General features: G+C 45.1%; 1 protein-coding gene across 1 annotated transcript in view; it reads right to left on the bottom strand.

The window, feature by feature from the left end:
- Window positions 1-738: 738 nt before the first annotated feature.
- Aknad1 (AKNA domain containing 1) overlaps window positions 739-20994 on the bottom strand; it is a 41146-nt gene continuing 20890 nt past the window's right edge. The window contains 7 exon segments of the mRNA XM_029554674.1: window positions 739-895; window positions 1584-1713; window positions 2533-2641; window positions 7741-7848; window positions 7938-8128; window positions 12084-12182; window positions 19905-20032. Coding sequence (XP_029410534.1) covers window positions 764-895; window positions 1584-1713; window positions 2533-2641; window positions 7741-7848; window positions 7938-8128; window positions 12084-12182; window positions 19905-20032 — 897 coding nt within the window. The 3' untranslated portion in view covers window positions 739-763.

The raw sequence follows: 20994 nt of genomic DNA, 5'->3' as shown, positions 1-20994 counted from the left end.
TGCACACATCCTTGCAAGCATATGGAGATCCAAGTATAACTTGTGGGAGTCAGTTCTTTCCTTCCACGATGTGGGTCTCAGAGATCAGACTCAGGCTGTCAGGCTTGATAAGTGCCTCTACCTGTTGAGCCATCTCACCAGCACTTAGACTTGGCGTCTTTTCCCAGGCTAATGATAAGGCAGTGCAATACTCTGATCCTGGACAGTGGCAGCCAACTGCAGCTCCCAGACATAGGGGGAAACAACGGCTATTTTACATTGTGCATGTTGCTAAGCCATGGTGTTCAAAGTACATTCAGGTATTCTGTGCATTTTTGAATTAATATACTTTGAGTCTACTATGGGTTTATCAGATGTAAGCCATCATAAGTTGAGGAATGCTATCATATTGCCTTGCAAAACGTTTTATGTGTCTACACTTGCACTACCACATGTGGAGGCTTGCTTTCCATCTTCACTGGCAGTTTGAAAGAGCTTTATTTTTTTACAGACTAATAGTTAAAAGCTGTTGTTTTTTGTTTTCTTTTTATTTTATTATGAATTAGGAAGGACATAGATTTATTTTCATATAAATACTTGGTGACTTCTGGTTTTAGAATCATTTATTTTTTCTTTTCATTTAAGCACTTTGAGCTACTTGTGTTATGTAATTGTAGTATTTTCTCTGGAAAATCCTCTTCCTACATAAGTAAAATACTTTGGAGAGGAGGATCAAATTTTCTTACATATTTTTCTTCTTAACCCTTGGTTGCCTTGAATTGAACTAGTATGTCACTCGGCTCCTCCATCTCTGTGCTTTGGCAAGATCTTCTGCAATAGCTTTAATCATTTGGTCGGTCATTTTTTTCAACATGGTTGCTGTCCTTAGGGCATGATCCAGAGCCGAGTTTAAAATCTATGGAGGAAAAGTGCACATATTTTGGTTATATAAACTTACTAATGTTTCTGATAATTGGGTTCTGTCGTTAAATATTACAAGATGGAACTTTTGGAGCATTCCATTTCCTACAGTTTATTTCTGTTTTTGAGGTTTGGTTTCCTAGGAAACCAGTCTGAGATGGAATATATTTGTCAAGGGAAGGGAGAGAAAAGATCAGCACGTGAGTAATGAGCATGAATCAGAGCATGAGGTCAATAATGCTGGACTGTTTCCCTGCTGCAGAGTGGGGCAGGTGGGGGGAGGGGGAACCAGGGGACTCAAGGGTTATAACCACTGAGAGAGGGTACACAGGGATACCATACATGCATGCATGTGGAGATGTCTGAAAGTTACCTCCAGGTTAGAGCTGCCAACTTAAATCTAGGAAACTGCTGGCAGTCCTAACCACGTCACTGGAAAAGACTGCAGGCCTTCAGGCCTGGCCAGGGGAGTCCTGCAGCCAAGACACCACCCACCAGATGCTTTCTGCAGGAAGTTGCCTTTGGATCCAGTTTAGGTATGATGTAAACCATATGGCTGTCTTTAGGTTAGCACTGAGCAAAAACTGTTTTTAGCAGAGCATTTTCTGAAACCCCATACTATAATGGTTTAAAAACTAGCAGTTCTGTGGTCATTTAGAGCAGAGGATTTGTTCAGTCCTCACCTTAGATTCTGTTTCTTCTGTGCTAATACAGTCACGTGAGGATTTGATCCCAGAAATTCTGTAGAAGTGGAAGTGGGATGAGGGTGTTGCAGGGTCTGAGCTCTGGGTCAGCACAGTCCTACAGTTTTTTCTGCAAGGCAAAAGCATGTTGGAAAGTGTTTAAGGCACTACCTTCATGCACGCTCTCCTGGTCAGGCCAGCTTGGCTCAGTGGTAGCTGTGTGTGTGTGTGTGTGTGTGTGTGTGTGTGTGTGTGTGTGTGTGCCTGTCATAGCACTCCGGCTTTGGTGGGGCTAACCACAGCTGAGCTTCAGGAAAAGGCTGGTCCCACAACCAGTAAGGGCACATTCTCCCAGATCTGGCCTCTTCCCCACCCCTCCCTTCAAAACAGAAAGAGCCAAGCAAAGAGACTCTTCCTCACTTTTCATTCTTTTGGGCCCACCTTCTACCCTGCAATTGCCCGCCCCCTCTCCTGCATGTTTATATAACACACACACACACACACACACACACACACACACACACACACACCCTGCCAATCATAGATACCTTGGGTTGGGTTGAGTTCATTTTATGCACAGTAAGGTGGCCCAAGCAGTATCTCTTTAAGCCAAAAGGCTCCCTACACTACTGTGTTACACCCACAGCCCTGTCTCTGAGAGACAGTTCTAAATCTGCACAGGATGAATGTGGTGCCAGGCCACTGTGGTGTTTAGGTTGTCTTCTGCATAGCTCCAAGGGGCCTATTCGCCCAATCTGTGTCAAGGGTGGGGCTACCACAGAACATGCCTGTTGATAGGGGTTGTGGAGGTCCCTCGTGTGGTCCCTCTGCTAGGCATTACTTCAGTACTTAAACATGTTTGTGCTATCATTAAATACATGTGACCTCAGAACCTCTTTTCATCCCTCTGTCCCTACCATATTCATGTTAATTGGTTCTATTCACTTACACATTGGAGCCATCTTGCAGGCATTTGGCATCAGGAACCCCTGAAAACCATCGGGCAGGAAATGGCAGTGTGATGCAGTGGGAAGAGTAGGGCCCTGGGAGTGCGCTGCCTGTATCAAATCAGTCCTCACATGAACAGTATTCCCAGCCATCGCTTGCTGAATAGTTTTGTTTTAAGCTTTAAAAAAAATTTTTTTTGACAACTTCATACATGTGAATAACACATTCTGGTCACACACACACATCCTTCCACTGTCCTCCTATCCCCAACAACGCTCCCTCTCTTCTTCCCACCAAGTCCCCATCCCACTTTGCTGTGTTCTTGTTTGGGTTCGGTTTTGCCCTGTAACATGTTGTACCATTCTCAGTGATTCTTATGTAGTGACAAAGTTCTCAGTGAATCTGGACCTATTATTATTCCCATTTTACACATAGGAAAGTGGAGGTTCAGGGAGGTAAATTAACTCTTCCAAGGACAGGACCATGATGAAGTCCCCAAAGACTACATTCTTTTGTTGGTTCTTAGTTTTTTAAGGATTTGTGGGATCTGTGTGTGTGTGTGTGTGTGTGTGTGTGTGTGTGTGTGTGTATGCGTGTAAATGTATGCCGTATGTGCAGGTGCCCTCAGAAGCTAGAAGGCGGCCCCAGAACAGGAGTTTGAGGCTGTTTTATGCTACCTAATGTAGGTGTTGGGAATCAAACTCCCAAGTGCTCTTAACCACTGAGCCATCTCTCCAGCTCCTTGTTTTTGTTCTTATTTTGACAATTTTGTTCATTTTTATTTTGGGGGGTTTTGAGGCAGGGTCTTGCTGTGTAGCCCTGGCTGACCTGGTACTTGCTTTGTAGCCCCGTTTGTCTCAAACAGTCCTCTTGCCTCAGCCTCCCCAGCTGCACTTGAGGTGAGCACTACCATGCCTGGCTCCAAAGATGACTTTTAAACCATTACTCTCTTCTAAGTAGTACGTTCAGACTTGAACTCATCTGGTTGCAGAACCATTAGCCACTCTGCCTTGCCGTTGGTTCTGCCTTGTAAATAGCTGTTAAATACAGTCTTCTTTCTAACCCTACCACCCTTAGTCAGGCTGCCACGATCCCATTGAATTGTGGCATTAGCATCTAATTTGGCCTCTTCTAACCTACTGTTCTTCCCTCAGTAGCTATAACGATCCTTTTGCTTAGGTTTTTTGGGGTTTTTTTTTTTTTTGTTTTGTTTTTTGTTTTGTTTTGTTTGTTTTTGAGACAACTGGCTAGGAACTTACTATGTTGGCGGGCTGGCTGGAACTTGACTTCCTACATCAGCCTTCTGAATGCTGGGATTCCAGGTGGGAGCCACAATGCCAGACTTCTACTGTGATGTTTTAGAATTCTCTACATTGTTGAAGAGTCTGAAGTCCTTGCTGTAGTTGTGCAGGCCCTGCCTGCCCTCCAGCCTGTCATTACCGGCCTCATCAGGCCCTCTTGGGCTCCTGACACACTGACTAGTTCCTGAACTTGCCAAAGGCCTTCTCTCTTCAAAAGACCCTAGACCAGAATGTTCTTCACATCTATCCTGACATCTCTCTGATCATTCATTCATATCTATCCTTTGAGCTCAGCTTCCCCAAACCCCAGATTAGGTCAGTAGCACTCTATGTGTTCCCTTCCAGCACTTACACCTCCTCTCAAAGAAGCAGGCCCAGGCCAGCTTTAATCCCACCACTGGGGAGGCAGAGGCAGGAGGATCTCTGTGACTTCAAGTCCAGCTTGGCCTACATAGTGAGTTCCAGGCCAACCAGTGTTACATAATGAGACCCTTTTTCAACAAAACAAACAAAAAAAGCAAGCTCAAAGGCAGAGACCATCACTGACTTGCATCCTCAGCACTTTAGCACAGTGCCCTGCATTTGACATTGAGCATTGGTTGACGGAATAAAATGATCGAAGTACTCCTAGGGTTTAGGTTTGAATCTCACTTACAGTTTAGAACAGGTAATCTTGACTAGGTAGTTAAGATACTTTGTATGCATCTAAACAATGATACTTGATTTGGGGGAGGTGGGGAATGGGTAGTGGTGGTGGCAGTGGTGGTTTTGGTTTTTTGAGATGATATCACCTCTGTACCCCAGGTTTGCCTCAAATTCATCATGTAGCCCAGACTAGCCTTAAACTTTTGGCAATTCTCTTACCTCAGGTCAAGTGAGGCTTACAGGTGTGAGCCGCCACACCCAGTTCTAATTTGGTTACTAGTAATAATAAAATACTTACTTTCCAGTGGTAGAATCACTTGCATCTTGAAAGGATTCTGAACAAGCTGAAAAATGTTAGCTGTGATTAAATTCAGAGTTATCAAAAATGGCTTCCATGGATCTCTCTGTGAGTTCAAGGCCAACCTGGCCTACATACCAAGTTCCAGGCCAGGGATACATAGTAAGATCCTGTCTCAACAAAAAAATAAATACAACAACAGAAAATCTCCAAGTGGTGGGGACGTACCATTTCCCAAACTTTGCAATATGGATAAAATAGTTTATAAAATTTTAACAAATATAAGTAGTTGGAGAACACAGAAAACAAAAAATTTTCTTTCAAGAATTCTGAATTTGTGAAAAGAAATTCAACTTTAACATTTGTTTTTAAATTTTTATTACATTGATTGGGGAGAGAGAAAGAGAGAGAATAGGTCAGAGGACAACTTGCAGGATTTGGTTCTCCTACCATGTGAGTGACAGGGACCAAACAGGGTATCTATCTGATTTAGCAGGAAGCACTTGTACCTGTTGAGTCATCTCACTTGCCCTATTTTTGTTTTGGTTTTTTTTGAGATAGTCACACATTGTAGGCCAGGCAGGCCTTGAACTCACAGCAATTCTGTTGCCTCAGCCTCTTGACTACTGGGATAGAAACCATAATGCTCAACATGAAACTTTGGCATAAAACTCTAAATGATCACATCCATAATCCCAGCACCTGGGAGACTGAGGCAAAAGGGTTGTCACAAGCCCAAGACCAGCCTGGGTAAGATGACCCTGTCTCAGAAAACCTAAATTACTAAAAAGTTTTGTTAGCTAATAAGAGACCGGGTATTTAGATTCCTTGGATGCTCACCATGTGACCTGGGCATGTTTTTTCAACTTCTGTGGGCTCACCTTATTTCATCTAATACCTATCACCTTATTTCTTGTAGCTTCCAAGAGGTAAAACCCAAGTGATGCCTAAACTCTTCTCCAACAATAGGAGCAAAGATTTTAGGAGTCAGAAACTAACAATTTTGTTATTGAGACAATTCCAGAAGAGAAACTAAATGGCAAAAAAATATATACCCAGTCACCAATGGGAACTAAGGAAGAGAGCCAGAGAAAGGAGATACATGAGGGACCTGAACGGGCCACACTGTTACCGTGTGAATGTGAAATGACCCCCACAGGCTCGTGCATTTGAACACTTGGTCCCCAGCTGATGGCACCATTCTGGGAATTGGAGAACCTTTAGGAGGTAGGACTTAGCTGTAGGAAGTCGATTCACTGGGGGGCATATGTTCTGGGCCATAGGCTTGCTCTGCTTCCAGCCAGTGCTGTTTTCTGACTGTCAAAGTGATATAACCAGCCACCTCCCACTACCACCACCGTGCGTTCTCCACTGCGAGGGACTCTTTTAGCCCAACAAATCCTTTCTCAAGTTGTTTCTGTAGAGAATTCTGTGCTAGCCCTGAGAAAGTTAACTACTATGTTGCTGGACCTCCCTTCCCCTTCCTCTTCCTCCTCCTCCTCCTCATTTCTCTCTAGAACTCCTGTCTTAGTTACTGGTGTCTTGTAGCCAGGCTTTGCTCCCTGCAGAGGGTCCCGCTGAACAAAGAAAATCAGCAAAGAGCGTCCCTCAGACATGACAGATAGGATGGAAGTCAAAAGGTATAGATTTAGGCATCCTGCCCATGTAGTCTTAGGTTGTGAACACAGATGCTAATGAGCTCAATCTTAATTCTTCAGTTATCTCAAAATGGAGCTCCGGATTTTATCGGAAACAGAAATTCAAACTCAGAAATGAGCACAGTCGTGGAGTTCAGTTCTAGACCCGTCTGCTGATGGACACTGGACAGATTACATTGTCTCTCAGAGGAGGCACCAGTAGTCATTTCCATCCGCTCCACTTACTAAAGGTTCTTTTCCAGGACTGAAGGAAAGCTGCCTCCCTGTGATGTCTGTCCTCTTAGCCACTATGTGTTTACTAAAAGAGTTCAAGATCACACTTCAGTGAATCCATGGCATTCCTTATATGCATATGAGAAGAACTGGTCCAGGGCTAGGATGTAGTTCAGTGGTAGAGCTCCAGGTTCCCTCGACAACATCACAGAAGAGGGAGGAGGAGGTGAGGAAGGAAAGTGAGGGGGGAAAGAGAGGAAGAAGAGGAGGAGGAGGCCCAAAGGCCAAGAAGATAGTAAAGAAATCTGGCCTGTGGCTTCTGTAGTCCTCATTACTGTCATTTTGGAAGAGTATATCAGATTGGAGGATTTGGCAGCTAAGAGTGAGCAGGGAGGCACAGCTGGGGTCAGTTAGGTCAGTTGCTTTCTTTGGTCTTAGGCATTGGCACTTGTACAAGACGAGCCGTTTTGCCTGGTGCTGGTCCCCAGAGAGGAAGAGTTGTAAAGGGGTGAAGGAAAAGATGTGCCTGGAAGCGGGTGCGGCTGTCTACTGGAGTGGAAGGAGACTGTCTTTCCATGTCCCCACGGTGCCCTCTGGCCTTGCTTCCAGTACTTACCACATTTGCTTTGAGATTTCCTTACTTGGGTCTGAATTCCTTTCAATTGGAAGGTCTTTAGTCATCTTTGTAAATAAATGTGCTTTTTTAATTGTTTTCAAAGATAACAAATTTTCACATTGTAAATCAACAATATAGTATCTAAGGAGTATAAACAGTTTGTTTCTCTACATGCTAACCTTTTATAGGGATGTTTTTAAGGCTCTGGACACACTGAATATAGTAATGGTGGTAATCATGCATTCATGATTCACATCTGACTTGCACTGGTGCAGCCCTTAATGACTTTATCCCAGGCATTTCCTAGCTCCCAGCCCCACTCATCCTCTTACCACCCACATGCAGAGCTGAATTTGGAAGTGTCAAGTGAGTGCAGGAGACCTGGGCAGCAGACTAGAGGGGGCCATGCCACATGGTTTCCCAGGCCTGGGAGATTAGGTAGTTGACATAAATGGGACCATACAGGAGATGTGCTTACAAGATGAAGATTTTTTATTTTCATGTAAAAAGTGGGACTGAGCAAAGGCATCTCTTCCATTATGATTTAAGTAATTCTGCCCTGCAGTGTCATATCTATAATGAAATTCTAAAAATAAAAGGTTAGAATATTGTGCGTTGCCTGGAAACAGCTCCTGTCCCCATTCCCCTCTTCTTCAGTCCACCTAGTGGTCTCACTTTTCAGTGGTCCTTCACTGCTGACTCTTTGGGAGTTGCGGATCTTAGTGCCACAGTCCACACATTTACTCTGCAGCCCAGGACCAGAATGCGAGCAGAAGCTGAGTCCTGGATCAGAACCTGAAAAGCACAAGATACACAACAAAAGGGCAGGGTTGGGTACAGTCATAAACTGTGTGGAGAGGAGAGTGCTGATGAGCAGGGTATCTGTCAGGTACTACAGCGACCTCTGTGCTACCAAGGGGACATCCCAGATGCCCTTCTAACAACAGATACTTAAAATAAGAAAGTCTGTAGATGTACCCAGTCCACATAGACCCATAAGAAAGACCTGCTGATGTTCTGTGGGAAGTTGGCCCTCTGCATTATTGGACAGTCTTGCATTGATAGCTATTTTTCCAGGTTTTCCTAGTGCATCCACATTCTTCATCTGAGAGCCAAGACCTATGGTTGCAAAGATGGTTTCCTCCCATGTGACATCCATAAGCTCAGATGAGAATCTAAGTGATGTTTGCCTGGCCTGAGGGGTTAAGAACAGTGGGCATGTGTACCTGGTGCAGATCTAGCACTGGCAGGCTGTGGGCTCTGGAGACTCCATGGAAGACCAGAGGGTAGAAGAAACACAAGGCCAGGCAGGGAGGATATAAGCATGAATCACAAATGGAATGCGTGTGGAGACCAGGGGTTGAAGCCTGGCTCTGCCAATTACCAACTGTGATGGTTGAAAATAGTCTGTGAATTCTTTGATACTTTAAAAATCATGGTAGAATGTTTGCCTTGCATGTACATGCCATGCGTTTATAGCCCCAGCACCACGGTGCAGAGAGGGGTGGGGGTGGGGGTGGGGGTAGAGGCAAAGCCTGTGTCCCCTCCTTGAGTATGGATTTGTGCCTAACAAAATAAAGCCTAACATCCCACACTAAGCCATAAAGGTCCCGGAGGCTTCTCTCTCCTTCCCACCTCTCTCTCAGATCACTTGCTCTGAGGGAAGCTGGCTGCCACATCCCAGTGGCAAGCAAGCAATATGGTCTATCCAAGGCTCACATTGTAGGGAACTGACTCCTGGAGGCAGAGCCTCTGGCCCCAGTCAAGCCTTCAGGCAACCCAGTCTTGACAGACATCTTGACTTCATCCTCCTAAGAGACTCAGCCAGAGCCACCAGCCCTGTTGCTGCCAAATGCTAGACCCACAAAAACTGTGAGCTAATAACAGTCACTACATTGAGCCTTAAGCTCCAGGATACTTTGTTGTGAAGCAACAGGGAGCTTATACACTAAATCTTTGACCCTGGCAAGGAGCTCACTATATAGACCAGGCTGTCCTTGAACTCACAAAGATCCATCTGCCTCTGCCTCCAGAGTGCTGGGATTAAAGACATGCAACACCACGCCCAGCTGAGCCTTTATTTTCTTATCTGTAAACTGATTTCTGTCTTACAGGGGTGGGAAAATTATTAAATACTATGTCAGTACCCTTTACATTACAATTGAGGACCCTAAACATCTTGTGTTTATGTAGTTTATATGTACAATATACCACAGCATATACCATTTTGTTTACTTACTTTAAAATATTTTATTTTATGTGTATGAGTGAATTGCCTGCATGTATGTCAGTGCACCCATGTCATGCAATGCCTGAGGAGGTCAAAAAAGGGCATCGGATTCCCCTGGAACTGGAGTTATGAACAGTTGTTAGCTGCCGTGTGGAGGCTAAGAATCAAACCTGGGTCCTCTGCAAGAGCAGCCAGTGCTCTTAACCACTGAGCCATCTCTCCAGCTCCAAACATACCATTTTATACACTCCTGAAGCTGGGAATGGAGGCTCAGGCCTGTAATCCCCGCAGTTGGGAGACTGAGGCAGGAGGATCAGGAGTTCAAGGCCAGCTTGTGCTACATGAGACCCTGTCTCCAAAAACAAAATAAAAAACAGAGGGACATGAGAGAGGTTGGAAGGGACTGGGAGGGATGGAAAAATGCAAATATAATACTCATATATGAAATTCTCAAAAAAATTATGAATTAAGAAACAAAATCTCCCCAAATCAGAACTATACAACAGTCACTCAGCTGTAGATGGAGTCACAAAGGGTTCATGATATGTAAACTACAAAATATTTCTATATCCAAATCTCCCTAAGACTAAATGAACAGTTGTGCAGATTTTTTTTTTTTTATGTTTCAAACTGAGACATGAAAAAAATGTGTCATTTGCTAGGCATGGTGGTGCATGCCTGTAGTCCCAGCACTTGGGAGGCAGAGGCAGGCGGATCTCTGTGAGTTCAAGGCCGGCTTGGTCTACATAGTGAGTTCCAGGACAGCTTGGGCTACAGGGAGACCCTGTTTCAAAAAGAAAAAAAAAAAAAAAAAAAGTCATTTAAAAACAACAAGGGCTGGGGGTATGGTTCAGTATCAGAGCTCTTAACGTGTCAGGCCTGAGTTCGACCCTCCACACCACCAATGATAGCAAGAAGGGGGCCCAGTGACACCCCTGTCATCCCAGCTACTTGGGAAACGGAAGCAGGGGAAGCACAAAAGCCCAGAAGTTTGGGAATAACCTGGGCAACATATTGAAAAATAAAAATAGGGACTGGAGAGATAGCTCAATGATTAAGAGCACTGGCTGCTCTTGCAGAGGACCTGGGTTCGGTTCCTAGTACCCACATGGTGATGGACAACCTTCCATAACTCCAGTTCCAAGGGTTCCAACACCCTCTTCTGGTCTTCACCGGCATTGTACTCAGTGTGCTGCACTTCCATATGTGCAGGCAAAACACTCATACATATAAAAACTTAAGAAGAAAAATAGTAAATTCATCTCACATTAACAAAGTAATATATTTCAGTGAAAAATTTTTTCCAAAATGAAAAAATTAATGAGAAGAATGTCACTGTTTTATGTTTTGGCAACTGTCTTTGTCTGGCTTCATAGTAGACAACTAGATTCCATCACTGCATCTCTATCAGTCTGTTGCAATATTGGCCTTAATGGATAAAGGAAAGACCTTGGAAGGGCTTCAGGGGCCCTCTGATCACAGTGTGAAAACCCTGTTATAAACACTGAGTATAACAAGTGTTCAATCCATGAAGTCTATTATTTGAAGACTTCTTTTTATGTGTCTGGTCTGTGTATGCACATATATGTCCACATGTCCGTGGAGGCCAAAAGAGGACATCGGATCCCCTGGAACTGGAGTTCCAGGGGATTGTGAGCTGCCATATGGGTGCTGGGAACTGAACTCTGGTCCTTAGGAAGAGCAGCAAGAGCCCTTAACTGTTGAGCCATCTCTTCAGCCTCAAATACCTATTATTTGAAAATATACTGTCCAGAGCCCAGCTTAGAACCAAGTGGGACCTAACAGAATGTGGAGTGGCAGGCAAGGTTCTCAGCACAGGGCATGATCATAAGCAAGCCATGTCAGCTCTCTGGCCTGCTTCAACTAGGCTATGGGGTTGGTTGGCTCCATCAGTGCTCTCAAGCTCAGGAGCTGCCTGAGCAGGCAGGCCTCCAGGCCACCTCTCCTTCACCTTCAGCAATTTGGCCAGAGCGTGTTTCTCTGCTTTAAACATATCTTTGGAACAAGGATTTTAATGACTAAAGTATTAACTTCCATGCACTTACACCCTCTGCATCTCCTCCCACCTCCAACCTTCTTTGCTTCTGTGATTTGTGTTCGAACAAGTCAGTAGCAACTCCCCCAGGGCTGGTGACCTTACCAAGTGCAGCTGTGGGTCTTGGATATTGGTGGGCATAGTGAGCAGCTAAAAGCAGGAGCTGGCACCTCACTGTACTTAACGACTTCTTGGTTTTGTTTTTGTTTATCGAGACAGGGTTTCACTATGTAACCTAGGCCTGGAACTCACTCTTTAAACCAGGCTGACCTCAAACTCAGAGTGAGATCTGCCTGTCTCTGCCTTCCAAGTGCTGAGATAAAGGCGTGTGCCACCACACCTGGCATCTACTTCTTATTTAAATAGTCATTTACTAATTCTTTACATTCTAAAACCAGTAAATAAAACAAATACCATCCCAGTCTAGCCATGCTACTGGAAGGCAGGTGACAAGCTGGCCACCCACTGTGAGCAGTCCCCCACAGAGAGGGGTCCTGAGCAACTGAGTACCTGCAACTCAGCCTCTCAAACTTACACAAAAGCTGAATCTTGGTGCAGTCCCTTTTCATGGGTAGTGATGGAAAACTTCCCATAGGTGGTCCTTCTGTAGCCCTTTTTCTCCATTTTTTGTTTCCTTAAAAAAAAAAATAATAAGATTACATAAAATTTTAGTACGTTTCTAGTATGAGCTAATTGAAGTATTAAATTTTTTTAAATTTTTATTATTTTTATTTTATGTGCATACGTGTATTGCCTGCATGTAGGTAAGTGCACCCGTGTCATGCAATGCCCTCGGAGGTCAGAAGAGGCTGTCGGATCCCCTGGGACTGGACAGTTGTTAGCTGCCATGTGGGAGCTGGGATTCAAACCCAGGTCTTCTGCAAGAACAACCAGTGTTCTTAACCACTGAGCCATCTCTCCGGCCCCGAAGTATTAAATTTCTTATATTCAGTGGACTAGCAAGATGGCTCAGCAGGTTAAGGGCACTCGTCACCAAACCTAATGACCTGGATTCAGTCTCTGGCACTCACGTGATCAAAGGAGAGAATAAACTACTACAAGTTGTCCTCTGACCTCCACACATATGCTGTAGCATGTGTGGCCCCCCTCCTACCCAATAAATAAATGTAATTAAAGTAATATTTGTATTCTTATATTTCCTTGTATTTGAGCCCAGAACAACGTAGGATCAGCCTGTTGTCCTCAACACAGAGAGCCCCTCTGCCCTTCCTTTGCTTCTCTGTAAGAAATTGTACCCACAACCTTCAGAGTGCTAGGATTTTAGGCTAAGCCACCACAGCTGACTCAAAGTTCTTATTTGGGGAAGAGGCTGTGCTATACATTAGTACTGGGCCCCATAACTGGCTCTGTAAGAACAAGGTGAATGTAAGTCCAGCGATGTGAGTTTTGCTTGTTTCTGTGAGGCTAAGGCGTTGGTTCAGAATAATTGCATTCAGCCACCAGGGGGCGTCAGAAAGACGCAACTGTAAGCATCGTTTTCGAGAGACTGCCCTGACCTGACTTAGCTTCAGCCTCTCTTCACAGAAATATTAAGCCCTCTAAAAGAACTTTAATTAATAACTGTTCTTAACAAAGCTCTGGCTCAGACCCTGGGATACAGTAACAGCCCCCAGGGGAAGGTGTGCATTCTTAGTGTGGAGGGCACTCTGCCCAGGACATCTTCGTGGGCTTGGAACTGGCTTGCCCAGGGCTGGGGTAAGAACTGAAGGCATTGCTGAGCAAACTCATGCACATCCAGCTGGGCCTGGGCCTGCTGATGGTGGAGAGGCAACCCCAATTGGGGCTCCTGGGGTTGGGGCTGGGAAGCCAGGCCCTTCCCCTCCTCTTGGAAAAACATGCTGTCCTCCTGAGTCACATAGTCTCACACCTCATTTCCTGTCCCCACCTTCTGCCTCTGAGGCATTTGAACATCTGCTCTCCAAAGTGGGAAACTTGGCTCTCATTCAAGTGAGTACAGTCCAGTGTATGAATTCAGTTTCTCTGCTGCTTTGAAACTCCTTTCTACACCCAAATCTTCTGGCCAAACAGATCGGCCCAGGGCAATTCTACTGGAGAAGGCAGTTTCTCAGTAAGATGAAGCTTTTTAGCTTCTTATTGGTTATAGTCTTATACCCAATGTTTGCATCAGAAATAACATGCAGGGATGCACATTAATGTTTCACATTAGCATATTTACATTTAGGTAATTTACAATTTGTGTATCATCAAACTTCATAAAGAATACAACCCAGTAAAGACATTAAATCTAATCTTTTAGTGGAGATTACCCAGCTCTCCCTTCCTCAGGACTATTATATAGTTTACCAGGATTTCAATTCATAACTCATGCATGGCTCAGGATGCCCACACAGTGGATTCACTTGTATGATTTTACAGTGGGATGTGCTTTTTTTTTCCATCTTGTCCATTATAAAAACCTGCTTGGTCTCTAACACTGGTCCCTGTCCTGTTACTTATGTGGGTCTGTAGGATTAGACTAAGCATTTACAAGAGAAACAATTGGTACCTTGAGTGCCTAATCAAAATATTTTTAAATGCCAAAATATTTTCATGAGACCTAATAAAAACATTTTTTAAGGATCCAAAATCGGGCCTGGAGAGATGGCTCAGCAGTAGTGCACTGGCTGCTCTTGCAGAGGACCCAGGTTTGATTCCCAGCACCCACATGGTGGCTGACAACCATCTGTAACTCCAGTTCCAGGGAATTCAGTGCCCTCTTCTGACCTCCACGGGCATTGCACAACATGGGGTACACTACCTACATGCATAGTTACACTCTTACGTACACTCTTTCACATAAGATAAAAATAATTTTTAAAAAAAGGATCCAGACCGGGCGTGGTGGCACACGCCTTTAATCCCAGCACTCGGAAGGCAGAGGCAGGCAGATCTCTGTGAGTTCGAGGCCAGCCTGGTCTACATAGTGAGTTCCAGGAAGGCCAGGGCTACAGGGAGACCCTGTCTCAAAAAGACCCCCCCCCAAAAAAAAAAAGATCCAACAGTCAGGCATGGTGGCGCAAGCCTTTAGTTCCAGCACTCGGGAGGCAGAGGCAAGCAGATCTCTGTGAGTTCAAGGCCAGCCTGGTCTACATAGCAAGTTCCAGGCCAGCTACGGCTACAGGGAGACCCTGTCTCAAAAAAACCAAAAAATAAAAATAAAAAATAAATAAAAATTTAAAAAAGGATCCAAAATCTAGGCCTAATTAAATACATGAAAATCAGAAGCCTGGGCCGCCTCAGTGGGTAAGTTTTAAGTGGTGCCCTTGTATTTAAAAGACAGCTCAGAACTGAAGCCTGACCCAGAGGTTTTAAGCATCGGTCCTCACCAGGTGATGCATGGTCTTGTTGATACCAACTCCACATTGTTTTGTTTTTTTTTAGGGGCGGAAATTCAATAAAACACTTGGTGACAGGTGCCCACTCCCATGGAGGAGTGCTTCCTATTAGGAAGCTTCAGGCTTTCCAACCTTGTCATCTGTCTTTATTGGAGTTCATTATGTACTTAAATAGTGGTTGCAAAACAGCTCCCCCCTTCTTGACTCTTGACCTTTCCAAGGTAAATTAGCTGAGCTTTGCTAGGAGGTGGTGCCTCTCCTAACTGATAGAAGCGACAAATATTCTGAAACCGCATGGGCCAACAGCTGTTCTAGTAAGTGCTTCAAAACATTACAAATTTCTTTTTAGAGTTCTTCACTTTACAGCTTGTTGATTCTGAAAAGGGTTCTTGTTAGGGATTAAAAGGCCTGCCCTAAGAGGAATGAAGCTTGTATTCTGCAAGACGGATACAGGTGGGACCCAACTGGAAGAGTGTGTGTGTGTGTGTGTGTGTGTGTGTGTGTGTGGTGTGCATGCACATGAGTGTGTAGATTCCTACACACGCAGAGGACTTGGGTGTCTTCCTCTGTTGCTTTCCACCTTATTGCCTTGAGACAGGATCTCACGGAACCAGAAGATGTCATTTCAGCTAGACTGGCTTCCCAGTGAACCCCCAGGATCAGCTTGCCCCTCCCCCTCAAATGTTGGGGTTGCAGGAACTCATAGCCATGCCCACTTTTTGTGTGGATGCTGGAGATTTAGTCTCATGTCCTTGGGTTTGCAGAGCAGGCGCTCTTACCCACTGAGCTATCGCTCCAGACCCAGGAAAGACTTTGGCTCACCACAGAGGGCTGTGCCTGTGAGAACTAGTCAGACAGAACCTGCAGACCATGCTGCATGTGCTGTAACTGATTTTCACCCAGGATGCTCATCAGAATCACCTGAAGAGATCTAACGTCATGACTCCTACCAGACCCCCCTCCCACAGTGTTCACTGTGCAGTGCAGTAGGTGGGGTGAGTCATATTTTTTTATTTTTTGGTCTTTGAGACAGGGTCTCCTGTTACCCCCAGCTGGCCTGGAACTCACTATATAGGCTAGCCTGGCCTTGAACTCACAGAGATCCACCTGCCTCTGCCTCCCAAGTGCTGGGATTAAAGGCGTGTGCCACAATGCCCAGCCTATATTCATTATTTATAAACCTCTTTGGGGATGTTGATGCTTTCCACATTAACAAGCCAGTGCTAGCTAGCAGACTTTCGGGGTGAGACAGAGCCCAGAACTAAGCTCCATGCTTCTGAGGTTGGCTAGTGGCTTAGGTTAGCTGTCACCCACTCTCACCAGATCATCTCTCTCTCATTCTGGGAATAGTAGCAAGAAGCCCCCACCAACCAAGGAGCTAGTAGAGAAAGCACAGTGTGGATGGAGCGCCACCACCTGCATGTCCCTTCTTCCCCAGGTATAGTTAGGTCCTCATGCACCATATACATATGGACCTGATGGAGGCTGGAACATTGACAGGGTTTCATAACAGCCCAGGGTGCAGCCAGCTCAGACCTGGCCGATCTCGCCACATCAGGACCAGAGACAAACCTCAAGCACCTTTTACAGACAAGGGAGTGGACCTGAGGGGGGTGGGGAGATGAGGAGAGAATGAGCCCATGCTTAGCTCTGATGTCACTTAGTGTGGACAGAGCCTATCACAGCCTGGTGTGGGGAAGGGAAGGTTCAGTCTTGGCTTGGCTTCTTTTTTCCTCCAAAAATATGTTGAAATCTGGAGTACAGATGAGAGAATATTTTCCCCTTCCCTCCTACCCCCTTGTTTTCAAAGTACTCCACCCTCTATCCCAGAATGAACAGATTTGGGAAGTTGTGGGGGGAGGATTTTTTTGTTTTTGTGGTGCAAGGATCAAACCCATGCTAGGCAAGTACTCTACCACAGATCTACAGCCCTACTTCAGAAGATAAGTTTTTAAATTTGTGTGTATGTCTCTGTGTGTGTCTCTGTGTCTGTCTGTGTGTGTGTGTGTCCGTGTGTGTGTGTGTGTGTCTGTGTGTGTGTGTTTCCAAGAGTCAGTTTTACCTCCTGCCCTGTTGATGCAGGGTCTCTCTTGGTTCTGCAGCTGCACTATGGACTCCAGGCTAGTTGGCCTGCCTGGGAGATTCTGTCTCTACCTCCCATCTCACCATAGAACTACTGGGATTATAGTTCGGTGCCACCACATCATACTTTTTACATGGGTTTCAGGGATCAAACGAGACATCAGGCATGCACAGCTAGAGCTGTTACCCACTGGACTATCTCCCTGACCCCAGAAGCTAATTTTTAAATCAATCAATCTGACCACTGGGTACAGTACAAGATCAAAGTTTTTTTCAGAGAAATGTATTCATATGTGAATTAAGGTCTAGGGACTGCTGAAGGCTTAAATGAGGGACATACACACATCCCTCCCTTTTTTTTAAAAAAAAACACATAGCAATTGCACTATTGAACTGAAAGGATGACAGCACCCCCCATCTAGTTTGACTGTGTAAGCCTTTATGTAGACAGAAAATGAATGGACTTTTCCCCATCATAAACAATGCTGACACAGGCATCATTGAGCACGTAGGTTTTCCACATTTTGAATTGCTTCCCGAGGAAACATCTGGGCCAAAGGTTTCGAACATGTTTGTGTGGTGATACCTTTTGCCAAATCGCTTTCTACAAAAGTTTCATGATTGGATTACACAGCCACCAACAATGTGGCCGGCACAGTTTGGCCACACCTACCTCAGTTCCAAAAACTGTCACTTGAAAATGATTTTGTTAACTTAAAGAGGGAGCAAGTTGTGTTAATTAGGATCTCTTCTATTATTAAAGGAGGTGAGCATTTCCTCTATGATTATTTATTGGCTACATTTCTTACTCATGACTTTTTAGTTCATATCCCTTACTCGTTAAATTTTTTTGGAGGGCTACATTATTTTTCTCCTTTACTAAGAGCAACAAATACAGAACTTGTCAATCACTCATCGTGTGCCAGATTCTTCTCATACAGCCTCAGGACTCCCACCATCCTGGCGTGCTGTCTCCACTTTAATGATGAATACACTGACACTCAGAGAACTTGAGCAGCTCGGCAGGGAGGGAGTAAGTGGCTGGGCTGCACTTGACCCTTTACTGTGTGACTCATGAGCATGTATTCTTAACCCCAATTCTGCTCCCTTGTCAAAGCAACAGACAGAAGAAAAATTACAACACCAGCATCATTAGTCACTCTATTTACCCATCTGCCTTTTAAAAAATCTGCTGCGGTCTCAGTTTTTGCAAGTAGGGGTTAAAATGTTGTCAAAGAAAAGGTGCAAAAGGCAAGAAACAAGTGGACACAGGTGATTTTTCACAACTAATCAAACACAGACTTAATGAGAAAAGGCTGGGCATGGTGGTACATGCCTTTAATCCCAGCACTTGGGAGGCAGAGGCAGGCAGATCTCTGTGAGATGGAGGCCAACCTCCATCTACATAGGGAGTTCCAGGCCAGCTGGGGCTACAGGAAGACCCTGTCTCAGAAAGACCCCAAACAAAAACAAACAAAAAACCCAAAAGATTAAAAAATATAAAATAAATAGATCTACAATACCAGAATGGAAAAATGTCCTCCAAAAAGTTGGGAGACCTGGATTTTAAAGTCTGTCTTGTCATTTGCCCTAGGTAGGTCTCACCTTTCTAAACCGTTCCTCCCCTGCAAAAAGTCTTTGCAAATCAAAACTCTAATCCAATGGTGATTATATTATTTTCTGCTGGTTATAATATTGCTATCATACTATAGCCCAGTATTTCCAATTCATTCATAGTGAAAGCATCTCCAAGTCCTGGATATTTCAATGGTGGACCTTAGATGGGAACCAGCACCATTGGCAGTATCTGAGAGCTGGTTAGAACTGCAGAAGTACAGACTCATTCCACAGCTGCTGAATCAAAGCCCATTAAGATGCAGGGATGCTTCCTAGGTACAGAGAAGTTGGAGAAGTACTGGTCTAGGTCCAGGGACCCCAAGTTCCCCCAGAAAACTGAAAGAGTAGGAAAGTTAGCTGAGCAGCATTGCTATCTAACACCAGGCATCCCAGGACAGTAAGAGCGGGGGGCTGGGGTTGGTGCTCAGGAGGAAGCGAAGTTTCAGATGCAGCATCCCTGGGGTCAATCCCCAACACAAGAAAGAAAAAAGGAGGGGGGGAGAAGGAAAAGAAGAGAGAGAAAGGGGGAAGGAAGGAAAAAAGGAAAAGAAAAGAGGAAAGTAGTCAGGCCCAATCTGGATGATCCCAGCATCAGGGTCATATTCAACAACACTAGGGCCTTTTGGTTTTGGGTACTGAGGATTGAACCTAGGGCCTCTTGCATACTAAACTTATGATACACCTCTGAACTACATCCCCAGTCTTTTCCTTATTGTTGAAAATGTTGAGACAGGTGCTCCTGAGGTTGCCCTGACTGACTTGAACTCACTTTGTAAACCAGGCAGTCTTTGAATTTGTGATCCACCTGCTTCAGCCTCCAGAGTAGCTGGGATGGCAGGGGTGTACCACCAGGCAGGGCAACAGGACTTATAAGAGCCAATAGAAAAACAGAAGGGAAGTAGGCAGGGCTTACAGGATGGGACTAGCCACAGGGTCATTTGTTCTGTTTAATCCTGGGCAGTTGTAGCCTTACTCAGCCTATTTAGGTAAATAATTAAAAAAGAAAAGAAAAGCCAATTGCATGTTAACATCAGTTCTAGAACTACCTTCCCCCAGCTGGTGAAGAGCCCTCAGGAATTTAATTTAGTTCAGCACCCCGGGCCTGTAGGAGCCACCTAAGGGACAATTGTGATGTGGATGTCCTGCAGCCACTTGACCCTTTCTTCTCTTCCTTTGCCCTATTCGGCCCTCACCCTCTGCTCCTGGGCTGCAGGCAAAAGTGGAGCAGTCTGCTACAATGTGAGGACATGGTCAGTACCCTGAGATGCAAGGTGGTGTGAGATAGTGAGGAGAGGACTCGCATTGCCTCGGCCAGCTTGCTGAGCTCTCTGGAGGTGGCCTCCTGTGGCCCTGCCCGTGGCAGCCTTGTCACTGCTCGGCTGCATGAGCCCTGGGGCCCTGGTAAGCAGTCAGCTTGCTCCTTGGTCATCTGCGGGAGAACAGAAGGATGCCTTTAGGACTGTGGGATCAGGTCAGCACCCAAACACCCTAAGTCGCCTTCACATTCTGCCCCCAGTCCCTTTCCCAGGCCTCCTCACCCAGCTGTGGTCTTACCTCAGGATCCAGTTCAGATGTTACCTATCCCTTAGGACACTGGCCTCCCACACTTACTTTGGTCATGTTCTATTACTTAATAGGCATGACAACTAACACCCAGGTGATATGCTTTCTCTGAGCCCAGCCCTGTTCTAAGTACATATACTAATGCACTGACAGCCTTGCCAAGCAGGCATTATTATCCTCATTTTCCAAAGGAAGGCACTGAGAGGTTTTGTAACTGTCCAAGATCACAAAGCTGGTAAGTGAGAGAGCCAGCATTTTAACCCAGGCAGCTGGATTCAGAGTCATGCAGAATGTACTATTACTCCCTGCAAAACACTAACACTGCAATTATTTCGATTCTGTTTGCTGAGTATCTTCCACACAGAAGGGTAAGCATGTCAGGTGATTCTGCCTTAGGCTGTATCCCCAGTACCTAGAACATTACCTAGCATTTAGCAATAATTACTATAAGAATGAATGAATTGCTGAATGAGTAATATTAGCAGTGGATTCTTAGGGCTACCCATTGTAGTTAGAGACTTTTTATCACTTTGCAGTAGTTGCTGTAAATTTAGGATCAAATCAAGAGCAAACCCAGACCTGCTGGGGGTGACTGGGCTGACTCGGGCTCCCTCCCACTGTCCTAAAGCTAACTGGGGTTCAGGTTCAGAAGGGTACCATACAGCATCACTAGAGTCTGCTTGGGCAGCACTGAAATGGCATTAAATCCAAAGGGCTCAGGGCTTCCAGTACAGAACCTCCACTCTGTATCAGGCATTTGGGGTACCAGGGCACGAAACAAAGCAGACCCAGGGCTAAGGCTGCACACAGGCTGGAGCTGAGGTGGAA

The sequence above is a fragment of the Nannospalax galili genome, unplaced genomic scaffold (genome assembly GCF_000622305.1).
Source record: "Nannospalax galili isolate Female #2095 unplaced genomic scaffold, S.galili_v1.0 scaffold5, whole genome shotgun sequence".
Classification (NCBI taxonomy): Eukaryota; Metazoa; Chordata; class Mammalia; order Rodentia; family Spalacidae; genus Nannospalax; species Nannospalax galili.
Note: the sequence above shows the minus strand (reverse complement) of the source record. Positions and strands in the feature narration are given on the sequence as shown.